The sequence below is a fragment of the Melospiza georgiana genome, chromosome 29 (genome assembly GCF_028018845.1).
Source record: "Melospiza georgiana isolate bMelGeo1 chromosome 29, bMelGeo1.pri, whole genome shotgun sequence".
Lineage (NCBI taxonomy): Eukaryota > Metazoa > Chordata > Aves > Passeriformes > Passerellidae > Melospiza > Melospiza georgiana.
In genome coordinates this window covers 6011983-6024447 of record NC_080458.1, presented here as the reverse complement: position 1 = coordinate 6024447, position 12465 = coordinate 6011983, and the positions used below count along the sequence as shown (strand labels likewise).

The 12465-nt window shown below is 48.1% G+C and overlaps 1 protein-coding gene across 1 annotated transcript; it reads right to left on the bottom strand.

The window, feature by feature from the left end:
- Positions 1 to 3535: 3535 nt before the first annotated feature.
- On the bottom strand, positions 3536 to 11521 carry HOXC13 (homeobox C13). The gene is made up of 2 exons (XM_058042179.1): positions 10849 to 11521; positions 3536 to 3792 (listed from the first exon to the last, which is right to left on the bottom strand). The coding sequence occupies exons 1-2, from the start codon at positions 11519 to 11521 to the stop codon at positions 3536 to 3538; spliced, it is 930 nt and encodes a 309-aa protein (XP_057898162.1).
- Between the last annotated feature and the right edge of the window lie 944 nt (positions 11522 to 12465).

The following is a 12465-nucleotide window of genomic DNA, read 5'->3' as shown; positions in this document are numbered from 1 at the left end:
TCCCACACCCAAACCCGAATATTGAGAGCTGCAAAATGCAGAAAAAATGGAAAAATCCGCCCCGAAATCCTAAAAAAATTGGAAAAATCCACCCCGAAATCCTAAAAAAAATCGGAATATTGGGGGTGAGATCCACGCGCCTGGAAGGAACACAGAAATAAATATTAAATAGATGTAAAATCGGTAATAAACTGATATTAAATATACAATAAATTGAATATTTTGCCACCCTCACAAGCGCTTTTGCAGCCTCTAAAATTCCGATTTTTTCCCCCAATTTCCATCCCGATTCTGCACTCGATTTTTTGCTGCATTTCGGGCAAATTAAAGCAAAAAAAAAAATCGGGATTTTAAACAATTTCTGGGCATTTTTCCCTGCCCTTGGGGGAGTTTAGGGAGGAAAAAAATAAAGAGATAAAAAAATCCAATAAAATTTAAATTGGGCAAGAACGCAATGAAATAAAAACACATGAAATAAAAGCACATTAAAGATGATGAAATCAAAACACGTGAAATAAAAACCCGGTCAAACACAAATATATTGAATTAAAATAGGTTAATTCAATTAAATTCAATGAAAATATCTTACCTAGAAAGAGATTCAATTAAAAATGCACCAAAAACAGACTAAATAAAAAAAAGACTAAATAAAAATATACCGAAATAGATTAAAATAGACTAAAATAGACGTAATTAGACTAAATAAAAATAGATCAAATAAAAATAGACCAAATAAAAATTAATTTAATAAAACACCCTCAAGAAAAATGAAATAAATAGAAATTAAAGGCAATAAAAATCCCATTTTAAAGCTCTCACTTCAACCCCCTCGCATTTATTCTCTGCCCTTCCCGTCCTTTAATTTTCCCTTTTTATCTCCTTTTTTCCCCAATTTTTCTCCTTTTTTCCCCAATTTTTCTCCTTTTTTCCCCAATTTTTCTCCTTTCCCCCCCCGCCATTTTCTTGCTTTTCCCCCTCATTTTCCTGGTTTTTTTTAAATCTAATTTTCCTGCTTTTTTCCTTCCAATTTCCTTCTTTTTTTTCCCATTTTTTCCCCATTTTCCCCATTTTCCCCAGGAATTCCCTCCGGGTGCTGAAAAAGCCGCACAAACAGAAATATTTTTCTCTTTTTTTTTTTGTCTTCCAGACAAAACAACGACCAAAAAAAGCGATTTATTTCCAAGGACCGGTACAAGGCGGACACCACGAGCTGACAGCGACAGCACAACCCCAAAAAATCCAAATTTCCCCCCAAAAAAACCCCAAAATCCGGCCGGAAATTCCCAATTTCCCCATCCGAACCCGCGGGGGAGAACCCCAAAAATCACAAAAAAATCCACAAAAATCCCCAAAATCCGACCCCAAACCTCGCTGGGGATTTTTCTCCATTCCCGATTTTTCCATCCTTAAAAAATTGGATTTCTCCATCCCTGAAAATTCTGATTTTTCCATCCTCAAACAAGCGGAGCCGACGCCGCCCTGGATAAAATTTGGGGATTTTTTTGGGCGATTTTTGGGAGTTTTTTCACAATTTTTTTTTGCCACAGAAATAACGGCAAAAAAAAAAAAAAAAAAAAAAAAAAGGAAAATCGGGAATTTCCACTCTCAGGCCAAAATTCCGAATTTCCCCCCGAATCCCGCGCTGGGATTTCGGAGTTTTGGGGTCGGAATTTTCCTTTTTTTGGGATTTTACTCCTTAAATTCCCCGCGGGCACCGGGATAAATAAATAAATACCGAGTTTTGCTCTTCTGCCTTCGGGTTTGGGGCTTTTTTCGGGATTTTCGGCTTTTTCGGGGTTTTCTCCACCCCAAAGTCCCCCAGCACGAGGATAAACATTGAATTTTACACTGGGATTTTTTCCTTTTTCGGGGTTTTCTCCACCCCAAAGTCCCCCCGGCACGAGGATAAATATTCAATTTTTTAACTTCTGATTCTTTGTGGTTTTTTGCCTTTTTCAGAATCCAGTGTCCCACCGGCGCGAGGAGAAATATTCAATTTTAACACTTTTTTTCTCCTTTTTTTCGGGGATTTTGGCCACCCCAAAGTCCCACCAGCACGAGGATAAATATTGAATTCTTGATGATTTTTTGGTTCCTTTCTCGGGGATTTTGGCCGCCCCAAAGTCCTGCGGGCACGATGATAAATATTGAATTTTCCGCCCATTGAAAATTGATTTTTTTTCCTTATTTTGGCAATTCTGGCCACCTCAGTGTCCCACCGGCACAATGATAAATATTGAATTTTTGACCCTTTTTTTCCATATTTTGGCAATTCTGGCTGCCTTAAAGTCCGATGATAAATATTGAATTTTCCGCCCATTGAAAACTGATTTTTTTTTTTCCTTATTTTGGCAATTCTGGCCACCCCAAAGTCCTTGTGGCACGATGATAAATATCAAATTTTCCACCCATTGAAAATCGATTTTTTTCCCTTGTTTTTGGTGATTCCGTCCGCCCCAAAGTCCAAGGATAAACAGTGAATTTTTAACCCTTTGTCTTCCACATTTCGGTGATTCTCGCCGCCCCAAAGTCCAAGGATAAATATCGAATTTTCCACCAATTTTTTTTTCCCCCATATTTTGGTGATTCTGGCCGCCCCAAAGTCCAAGGATAAATATTGAATTTTTAACCCTTTGTTTTCCATATTTTGGTGATTCTGGCCGCCCCAAAGTCCAAGGATGAATACCGAATTTTTAACCCTTTGCTTTCCATATTTTGGCAATTGTGGCCATCTCAGTGTTCCACTGTCACGATGATATATATTGAATTTTCCACCCATTGAAAACTGATTTTTTTTCCCCCATATTTCGGCGATTCTGGCCGCCCCAAAGTCCAAGGATAAACATCGAATTTTTAACCCTTTGTTTTCCGTATTTCGGCGATTCTCGCCACCCCAAAGTCCAAGGATAAATATTGAATTTTTAACCCTTTGTCTTCCACATTTCGGTGATTCTCGCCGCCCCAAAGTCCAAGGATAAATATCGAATTTTCCACCAATTTTTTTTCCCCCATATTTTGGTGATTCTGGCCGCCCCAAAGTCCAAGGATGAATACTGAATTTTTAACCCTTTGTTTTCCATATTTCGGTGATTCTGGCCGCCCCAAAGTCCAAGGATAAACATCGAATTTTTAACCCTTTGCTTTCCATATTTTGGCAATTGTGGCCATCTCAGTGTTCCACCGTATTGATGATAAATATTGAATTTTCCACCCATTGAAAACTGATTATTTTTCCCCATATTTCGGCGATTCTGGCCGCCCCAAAGTTCAAGGACAAACATCGAATTTTTAACCCTTTGTTTTCCGTATTTCGGCGATTCTCGCCGCCCCAAAGTCCAAGGATGAATATTGAATTTTCCACCAATTTTTTTTCCCCATATTTCGGCGATTCTGGCCGCCCCAAAGTCCAAGGATAAACATCGAATTTTTAACCCTTTGCTTTCCGCATTTCGGCGATTCCCGCCGCCCCAAAGTCCGCCGTGCGACGCTGAACCCTCCGCCCGTTTCTCCCCCGTTCCTCCGTCGCCTGTCCCGCTCAGGTGTCCCGCAGGTGCGCGGGCCGCGCCTTGCCCTGCACCTTCTTCTCCTTGACGCGGCGGTTCTGGAACCAGATGGTGACCTGGCGCTCGCTCAGGCTGGTGGCGCCCGCGATGCGCCGCCGCTTCTCCTTGGTGATGAAGCGGCTGGCGGCGAACTCGCGCTCCAGCTCCTTCAGCTGCGGCTTCGTGTACGGCACGCGCTTCTTGCGGCCGCGCCGGAACGGGCTGGGCTCCGGCTGCAGGGGGACCACATCTAGAATGGGGGGAAAATGGGGAGAAATGGGTTAAAATGGGAAAAAATGGGAGTTATGGGGGGAAAACGGGAGTTAGGGGGTTAGAATGGGAGTTATGGGGGGCAAATGGGAGTTATGGGGGGCACGGTGGGGCACGTGCTTCTTGCAGCCGCGCCGGAACGGGCTGGGCTCCGGCTGCAGCGGCACCACATCTAGGATGGGGGAAAAAATGGATAAAATGGTAAAAATTGGGTTAGAATGGGAGTTATGGGGGAAATATGGGCATTAAAGGGTTAATAAAGGGGTCACGGTGGGGCACGCGCTTCTTGCGGCCGCGCCGGAACGGGCTGGGCTCCGGCTGCAGGGGCACCACGTCTGGGGAGTGAGGAAATGGGGAAAAAATGGGTTAAAATGGGAAAAAATGGGAGTTATGGGGTTAGAATGGGAGTTATGGGGGTCACGGTGGGGCCGGAACGGGCTGGGCTCCGGCTGCAGGGGGACCACATCTAGAATGGGGGGAAAATGGGGAGAAATGGGTTAAAATGGGAAAAAAATAGGTAAAAGTGGGGAAAAAAAAGGAGTTATGGGGTCAGAATGGGAGTTATGGGGGGCACGGTGGGGCACGCGCTCCTTGTGGCCGCGCCGGAATGGGTGGGCTCCGGCTGCAGCGGCACCACGTCTATGGAGGGAAAAAATGGGGTTAGAAACGGGGAAATTGGGAAAAAATGGCATTAGAATGGGAGTTATGGGGGGAAAACAGGGTTAGAATGGGAGTTGTGGGGAAAAAATGGGTTAAAAATGGGGATAAAGGGTCACGGTGGGGCACGGGCTGGGCTCCGGCTGGAGAGGCACCACATCTGGGATGAGGGGGAAAATGGGGTTAGAAACGGGGAAATTGGGGAAAAATGGGGGCTATGGGAAGCAAAGAGTTAATGAAAGGTTATTAAGGGGTTAATAAAAGGTAATAAAGGGGACAAGGGGGTTAAAGGGGTTCGGGGTGCGGCACGCGCTTCTCGGGGTCGGCCTGGGGGGCCACCACGTCTGGAATGGGGGGAAATGGGGGAAAATGGGGAAAAACCGGGTTAGGAATGTCAAAAATGGGAATTAAGGGGTTAATCAAAAGGGTTAAAGGGGTTTTGGGGGTCACTGGGGGGCACACGCTTTGTGCAGCCCCGGCAGAACAGGCTGGGCTCGGCCTGCAGAGGGATGGGGAAAATGGGGTTAGAAATGGGGAAATTGGGAAAAAATGGATGAAAAACGGGTGAAAATGGCGTTAGAACGGCAGTTATGGGGTTAACAAAGGGGATAAAGGGGTTAAAGATTTTTGGGGTACGGAACGCGCTTCTCGCAGCCCCAGCAGAACGGGCTGGGCTCGGCCTGCAGAGGGACCACGGCTGGGATGGCGAAAATGGGGTTAGAAACGGGGAAACTGGGAAAAAACGGGGCTGGGATGGGGGGAATTGTGTAAAAATGGGGTTGGGACGGGGGAAATGGGTAAAAAATAGGAATAACGGGGATAAAGGGTTAAAAAGCGGAGTGGGGTGAGGTGGAAATGGGTGAAAACCGGGTTGGTATGCAGGAAATGGGTGAAAATTGGGTTAGAACGGGGGAAATGGGTGAAAATGGCGATAAAGGGGTTAAAGGCAAAGCGGGGTGAAGTAGAAACGGGTAAAAATGGGGTTGGAACAGTTGGAAACGGGTAAAAATGGGGTTAGAACGGGGGAAATGGGTAAAAATGGGGTTAGAACAGTTGGAAACGGGTAAAAATGGGGTTAAAACGGGGGAAATGGGGCTACAAAGTGTGGAAATGGATAAAAATGGGGTTAGAACAGTTGGAAATGGGTAAAAATGGGGTTAGAACGGGGGAAATGGGTAAAAATGGGGTTAGAGCGCGGGAAATGGGTATAAATGGAAAGAATGGGGATAAAGGGGTTAAAAACAAAGGTGAAATGGATAAAAAACGGGAATAACGTGGATTGATTTGCTTTGGAGAGAAGCGGGGTGAACGGAAATGGGTAAAAAATGGGAATTTTGGGAAATGAAATGAGGGGAAAAAAAGGGAATCGCGGCCCGTGGGGTTGGGGGAGGATTTTGGGGAGGGAGAGGGAAAATTGGGGTAAAATGGGGGTGGGAAAGGGGGAAAAGGGGGGAAAGAATTGGGGGAAAAAAGGGGGGAAAAAAACGATGGAAATGAGGGGGAAAGAGGGGAAGAAAGGGGAGGGAAAATGGGGAGGAAATGGGGGGAAAAGGGATAAAAAAGGTGGGAAAAGGCGGGGAAAGGGGAGAAGAGGAAAAAAAGGGGGAAAAAGGGAAAAAAAGGTGGGAAAAAAAGTGGGAAAAAGGAGGAAAAGGGCGGCGGGGGAGGCGCCAATGGCTGATGGTGTTGTGGATAATGGGAATGCAAACACAGCGGGGATAATTCCTGTTTTAATTCTGTTTTAATTCCTGTTTTAATTCCCTTTTTTAATTCCCTGTTTCCATTCCCTGTTTGCCTTGGCCGCCGATGAAGGAGCAGCGCCCGCCCTCAGGCACCTCAAACCCCGCAAATTTGGGCAAAATTCGGCGTTTTCCCCTTTTCCCTCCTTTCCTTTTTCTCCTCCCACCCCTTTCCCTTTTCCCGCAGAGGAAAATCCGCCCTGAGCAGCCCCAAACCCCAAAAATCCCCTCGGAGTGGGCAAAATACCCAAATTTTCCCATTTCCAGCGGTTTTTGGGGGCGCTGGGGAACGGGGGGCAAAAATCCCCAAAAACGGAATTTTGGGGTTTGGGGGGAGCTGAACCCCAAATCCGGCGCCCCAAAAGGGGCAGGAAAATGGGGACGGGCGCTAATTACGGTCCGCGTGTTAATTGGGGAGGTTTGGGGGGCAGCGGATCCGTTTTGCGGTCACAAATAGGGGAGGGGTCCCCCCCAAAAAATAAAAATCCCCTCCCCCCAAAAAAATCCCCAAAAAATAAAAATAAAAAGCAGCCGGAGCCGCGCGGCAGAATTCCCAATCCCGGGTGTCCAAAATTCCCCGAAAAGCCGATTTTGGGGGTTTTGGTGCGGATAAAAAGGAAATAAAGGGGAATGTCGCATTTGGGGGATTTTGTGCTGATAAAGGGAAAATAAAGGGGAAAGGGGAAAAGGCGATTTTGGGGTTTTAGGTGGTAATAAAAGGAAAATAAAGCGGAAAGGGAAAAACAGATTTGGGGGTTTTGGCGCTGATAAAAGAGAAATAAAGGGAAAAGCCGAAATTGAGGTTTTTGTGCCAATAAAAGGAAATAAAGGGGAAAGGAAAAGGCCGAATTTGGGGTTTTTGGTGCTGATAAAAGGGAATTAAAGGGTAAAGGGAAAAGGCGAGTTTGGGGGTTTTCGTGCCGATAAAAGGGGAAAATAAAAGGTGAAGGAAAAAGCCGAATTTGGGTTTTTTTGTGCCGATAAAAGGGGAAATAAACTCCTTCCCCCCGAACAGCTCCGGCTGGCACTTGACACCTCCGGCGTTAATTGCGTTAATTGGGAGCTGATTGAGCGCCCGGCCCCTGGCAGCCCCCGAGCCGCTCCGCGATTCGCTTGCAGCGCGATTTTCATTTTTTTTATTAATTATTTTTATCATTTTCCCCCTTTTTTTGGAGCTCTCCGCCCGCGGGGGAGCGGCGGGAGGGGAGGGAGCAGGAAAGGCGAAATTCGGGAATTATTGGGGAATTTTGGGGGTTGGATTGGGGCGGGAGAAAGGGCAGAATTCGGGAATTTTGGGGGTTGGATTGGGCCGGGATTGGATCGGGAAAAAGGGCAGAATTCGGGAATTTTGGGGTTGGATTGGGGCGAGATTGTCGCGGGAAAAAGGGCAGAATTCTGGAATTTTGGGGGTTGGATTGGGCCGGGATTGGATTGGGAAAAAGGGCAGAATTCTGGAATTTTGGGGGTTGGATTGGGCCGGGATTGGATCGGGAGAAAGGGCAGAATTCTGGAATTTTTGGGGTTGGATTGGGCCGGGATTGGCTCCGAAGGCATGGCAGGTTTAGGGAATTTCCGCGGATTTTTGGGGCCAGGATTGCTGCCGGAAAAATGGCAGAATTCGGGAATTTCCGCGGGGTTTTGGAGATTGGATTACTCCAGCAGAAAGGGCAGAATTATGGAATTAACTCCGGGTTTGGGATCAGCAGAAAGGGCAGAATTATGGAATTAACTCCGGGTTTGGGATCAAGAGAAAGGGCAGAATTGTGGCATTAACTCCGGGTTTTGGGGCCGGGATTGGATCAGCAGAAAGGGCAGAATTATGGAATTAACTCCGGGTTTTGGGGCCGGGATTGGATCAACAGAAAGGGCAGAATTATGGAATTAACTCCGGGTTTTGGGGCCGGGATTGGATCAGCAGAAAGGGCAGAATTGTGGCATTAACTCCGGGTTTTGGGGCCGGGTTCGGCTGCCGGGGAAGGGCAGAATTATGGAATTAAGTCGGGTTTGGGGCCGCGCTGGCCTCGCCCCGCCGAGCGTGCCCGTGCACATTGCCCGCTCCGCTCCGAGCATTCCTGAGCCGCTTCCCTCTAATTAGCCGGGCCCGAGCTCCGCGGGCGCATGGAATACACGGAGCGGGCGGAATTGGTGGGAAACGCGGAACACACCCGGATATGCGGAATAAACACGGCCGGATATGGGGGGGAAATGTGCCCTGATACACGGAATAAATACACCCTGATATAGGGAATATAGGGAATTAATATCCCCTGATATGGGGAATTAACATACCCAGATATATGGAATAAATATACCTGGATATAGGGAATATATGGAATTAATGTACCCGGATATAGGGAATTAATACACCCTGATATAGGGAATATATGGAATTAATATACCCGGATATAGGGAATACAGGGAATTAACATACCCAGATACATGGAATAAATACACCTGGATATAGAGAATATATGGAATTAATGTACCCGGATATAGGGAATTAATATACCCTGATATAGGGAATATATGGAATTAATATACCCGGATATAGGGAATATAGGGAATTAATATACCCAGATATATGGAATAAATATACCCTGATATATGGAATAAATATACCCGGATATAGGGAATACATGGAATTAATGTACCCGGATATAGGGAATAAATATACCCAGAGAAATGGAATAAATGTGCCCAGATATAGGGAACATAGGGAATTAATATACCCTGATATAGGGAATTAATATACCCGGATAAATGGAATATATAGAATAAATATACCAGGATAAATGGGATATATGGAATAAAGGTACCGGATATATGGAATTAATATAGCCGGATACATGGAATAAATATACCCTGATATATAGGATATATGGAATTAATATGTTGGGATATGTGGAATAGATGAAATAAATGTACCCGGATATATGGGATAAATATACCCGGATATATGGGATAAATATACCCGGATATATGGGATAAATATATCGGGATATATGTGATAAATGGAATTAATGTACCGGGATACATGGAATTAATAATTAACATATGCGGATATGTGGGGTATATGGAAGAGCTGGAATCATATATGGAATATATCGGGATATATGGGATAAATATACCGGGATATATGGAATTAATGTCCCCGGCTCTATGGAATGGATGGGATAGGTGGGTGCGGGATAAATGGGATAAATTGAATATATGGGGTATATCCAGATATCGGGAACGTGTGGGATAAATACGTGTGGATATTTGGAATATAAGGGATAAATAGATCGGGATATAGGGAATGAGTGGAATGCGCGGAATATAGGGGAGAGATGGGATACACGGAATATATGGGATAAACGGGACAGATGGAATATATGGGATAAGTGGGATGGATGGAGTATACGGGACACACGGGGTACATGGGATATTTGGGGATAGATCCAGACAGGTGGGGTAGGTGGGATAAATATATCGGGATAAATTGAATATATGTGGATAGGTGGGACAGACAGGATAAATATAATATATGGGATAGACGGGATAAATATACCGGGACAGATGGAATGTATGGATAGATGGGATTGATATGCCAGGATATACGGAATAAACCCGGATAGATGGAATATACGGGATACACTGAATGCAGGGGTTTCTAGGATAGATGGAATACACGGGGTACACAGGATGGATGGGATAGGTGGGATACACAGGATATGGGGGATAGATGGAATAAATACATCGGGATGTACTGAATATGTGGATGGATGGGATAGATATATTGGGATGTATGGAATAGATGCAGATATATGGGAGAGATGGAATACACGGAATAGATGGGATAAATATATCGGGATATATGGGAGAGATGGAATACACGGAATAGATGGGATAGATGCGGATATATGGGAGAGATGGAATACACGGAATAGATGGGATAAATATATCGGGATATATGGGATAGATCCGGACATATGGGAGAGATGGAATACACGGAATAGATGGGATAGATGGGGTAAATATATCGGGATATATGGGATAGATCCGGATATATGGGATAGATGGAATACAGGGAATAGATGGGATAGGTGGGATAGATGGAATACACGGAATAGATGGGATAAATGTATCGGGATATATGGGATAGATCCGGATATATGGGAGAGATGGAATACAGGGAATAGATGGGATAGGTGGGATAGATGGAATACACGGAATAGATGGGATAGATGGAATAAATACATCGGGATAGATGGGATAAATCCGGCTATAGGAGTAGATGGAATAGATGGGATACACGGGATAGATGGAATAAATATATCGGGATATATGGAATATCGGGATAGATGGGATAAATCCGGCTATATGGGGTAGATGGAATAGATGGGATAGGTGGAATACACGGAATAGATGGGATTTCTGGGATAGATGGAATACACGGAATAGATGGGATTTCTGGGATAGGTGGGATACACGGGATAGATGGAATAAATATATCGGGATAGATGGGATAAATCCGGGTAGATGGAATAGATGGGACGCACGGGATATGGGATTTCTGGGCTGCCCTGATCAATCCCCGCGGAGGAGCCGCTCGCACGGCGGGCACCGCTCCCGCTCCCGCTCCCGGTGCCGCTGCCTACCTGGGAACGGCGCCTTCCAGAGGTGCGCGGGCTGCGGCTGCTCCTTGGAGCAGTAAACCTGCCCGTCCCAGCCGGCGTTGGCCAGCGCCCAGCCCTGGTAGCCTTCCATGGGAAGCAAAGCCTCGTGCCGCGGCTCGGCCAGCGCCGGCACCACCGACACGTCCAAGTAGCCCGGCACGGCCTGGTACGAGCCGGGGAAGCCGGGGTAGAACGGGAACTCCTTGGCCCGCGCCGGCGGCAGCTCCTCGGCGCCCAGCGCGCCGCCGGCCTCGCCGAATTTGTCGGGCGGGTGGTACCCGCAGGGCTTCTGCGGCAGGTTCAGGCGGCAGCCGTAGTAGCCCGGCGCGAACGGGTAGGCGCCGTAGCCCAGCGAGCCCGACGGGCACTGCCGCGCCGGCTCCGCGCCCGCCAGCTCCGCGAACGCGGCTCCTCCGTCCGCGCCCGTTCCGCCGCCGCCGCCGCCGCCGCCCGGCGCGCCCAGCGCGGCGTGGGGCAGCATCTCCCGGCAGTGCCCCAGCCCGTCCCGGCAGTGCCCGAGCCCGTCCCGGCAGTGCCCCAGCCCGTCCCGGCACTGGCCCAGGCTCTCCATGCGCGGCTTCTCCCGCGGCGCGTCCTCGCAGCGGCAGCCGAGCGCGTCGGGCCAGCGCGGGGGGAGCCCGAGCGGCGCCGTCATGTCATGCCGCGCTGCCGCCGCCGCCTCCCGCCGCCCTTCCTCTGCCGCCGCCTCCTCTCGGAGCTGCTGCTGCTGCTGCTGCTGCCGGTGCCGGTGGCGGGGCCGGTGCCGCCGCTCCGCCCGCTCCGGTGCTGGCGGCGGGGGCAGCTCCGCGCCGCGCCCCGGGACCCCCCCGCCATCGCCGCGCCGAGCGCGCATGCGCCGCCAGCCCGCCGCCGCCGCTCCATTAAGAAATCCGCGCGGGCCACGCCCCTTTTACCGCGCCCGGGGACACGCCCCCGGCGGGATGCCGCGCGCTGATTGGTTCGTCCCGCGCCGCCAGGACACGCCCACTCCCCCCCACACACCGCGTGCCCCCCCCCCTTTGGTGCCCCCCCCCCTTTCCACGTCCCCCTCCCCAATTCCCGATTTTCCGCCGGATTCCAATGGGATAACCCCCCCCCTTAATTTATAATTATTTACAATAATCCTAAATTATTCTTAACGCTTCAAATTTTTTTTGTATTTTTTTTCCTGTTTTTTTGGACCTGTCGAGGGATTTTTTGGTTTTTTTTTTTTTTTTTTTCCCCCTTTTTCAGGCGCTCCCCCCTTGCCGAAAATCCGTTTTAAAAATGAGGAAAATTTCATCCCGTCTGCTCCCCACCCGCGTCTTCCTACCGGATTCCCGAGGAGTTGGGTTTTCCCCGAAAAATCGGGGCTTTCCCCCCCAAAAAATCGGATTTTCTCCCATTCCGCCCCAAAATTTCGGGGGTTTCGGCTGCAGGAGTGAAGCGGGAGCAAGGGGGGGAAATGGGGGAAAATCTGATTTTTTAGGATTTTTGTCCTCAGCGCGTCTCTAGTTCAGACCCTCCCCACGGTTTGTGTGTCGCTAAAAACCCCAAAATGCCCCAAAATTGGCCAAAATTGCGCAAAATTCCCCCGATGCCGCTGGTTTGGGGTCGCCC

What these genes read in the sequence shown, in the direction of transcription:
- HOXC13 (XM_058042179.1), bottom strand. Translation starts at nt 11,521, where the DNA reads ATGACGGCGCCGCTCGGGCTCCCCCCGCGCTGGCCCGACGCGCTCGGC. An exon ending in CTGGAAGGCGCCGTTCCCAG is followed by an intron (nt 3,793 to 10,848) that starts GTAGGCAGCGGC and finishes CCCCCATTCTAG; the next exon opens with ATGTGGTCCCCCTGCAGCCG.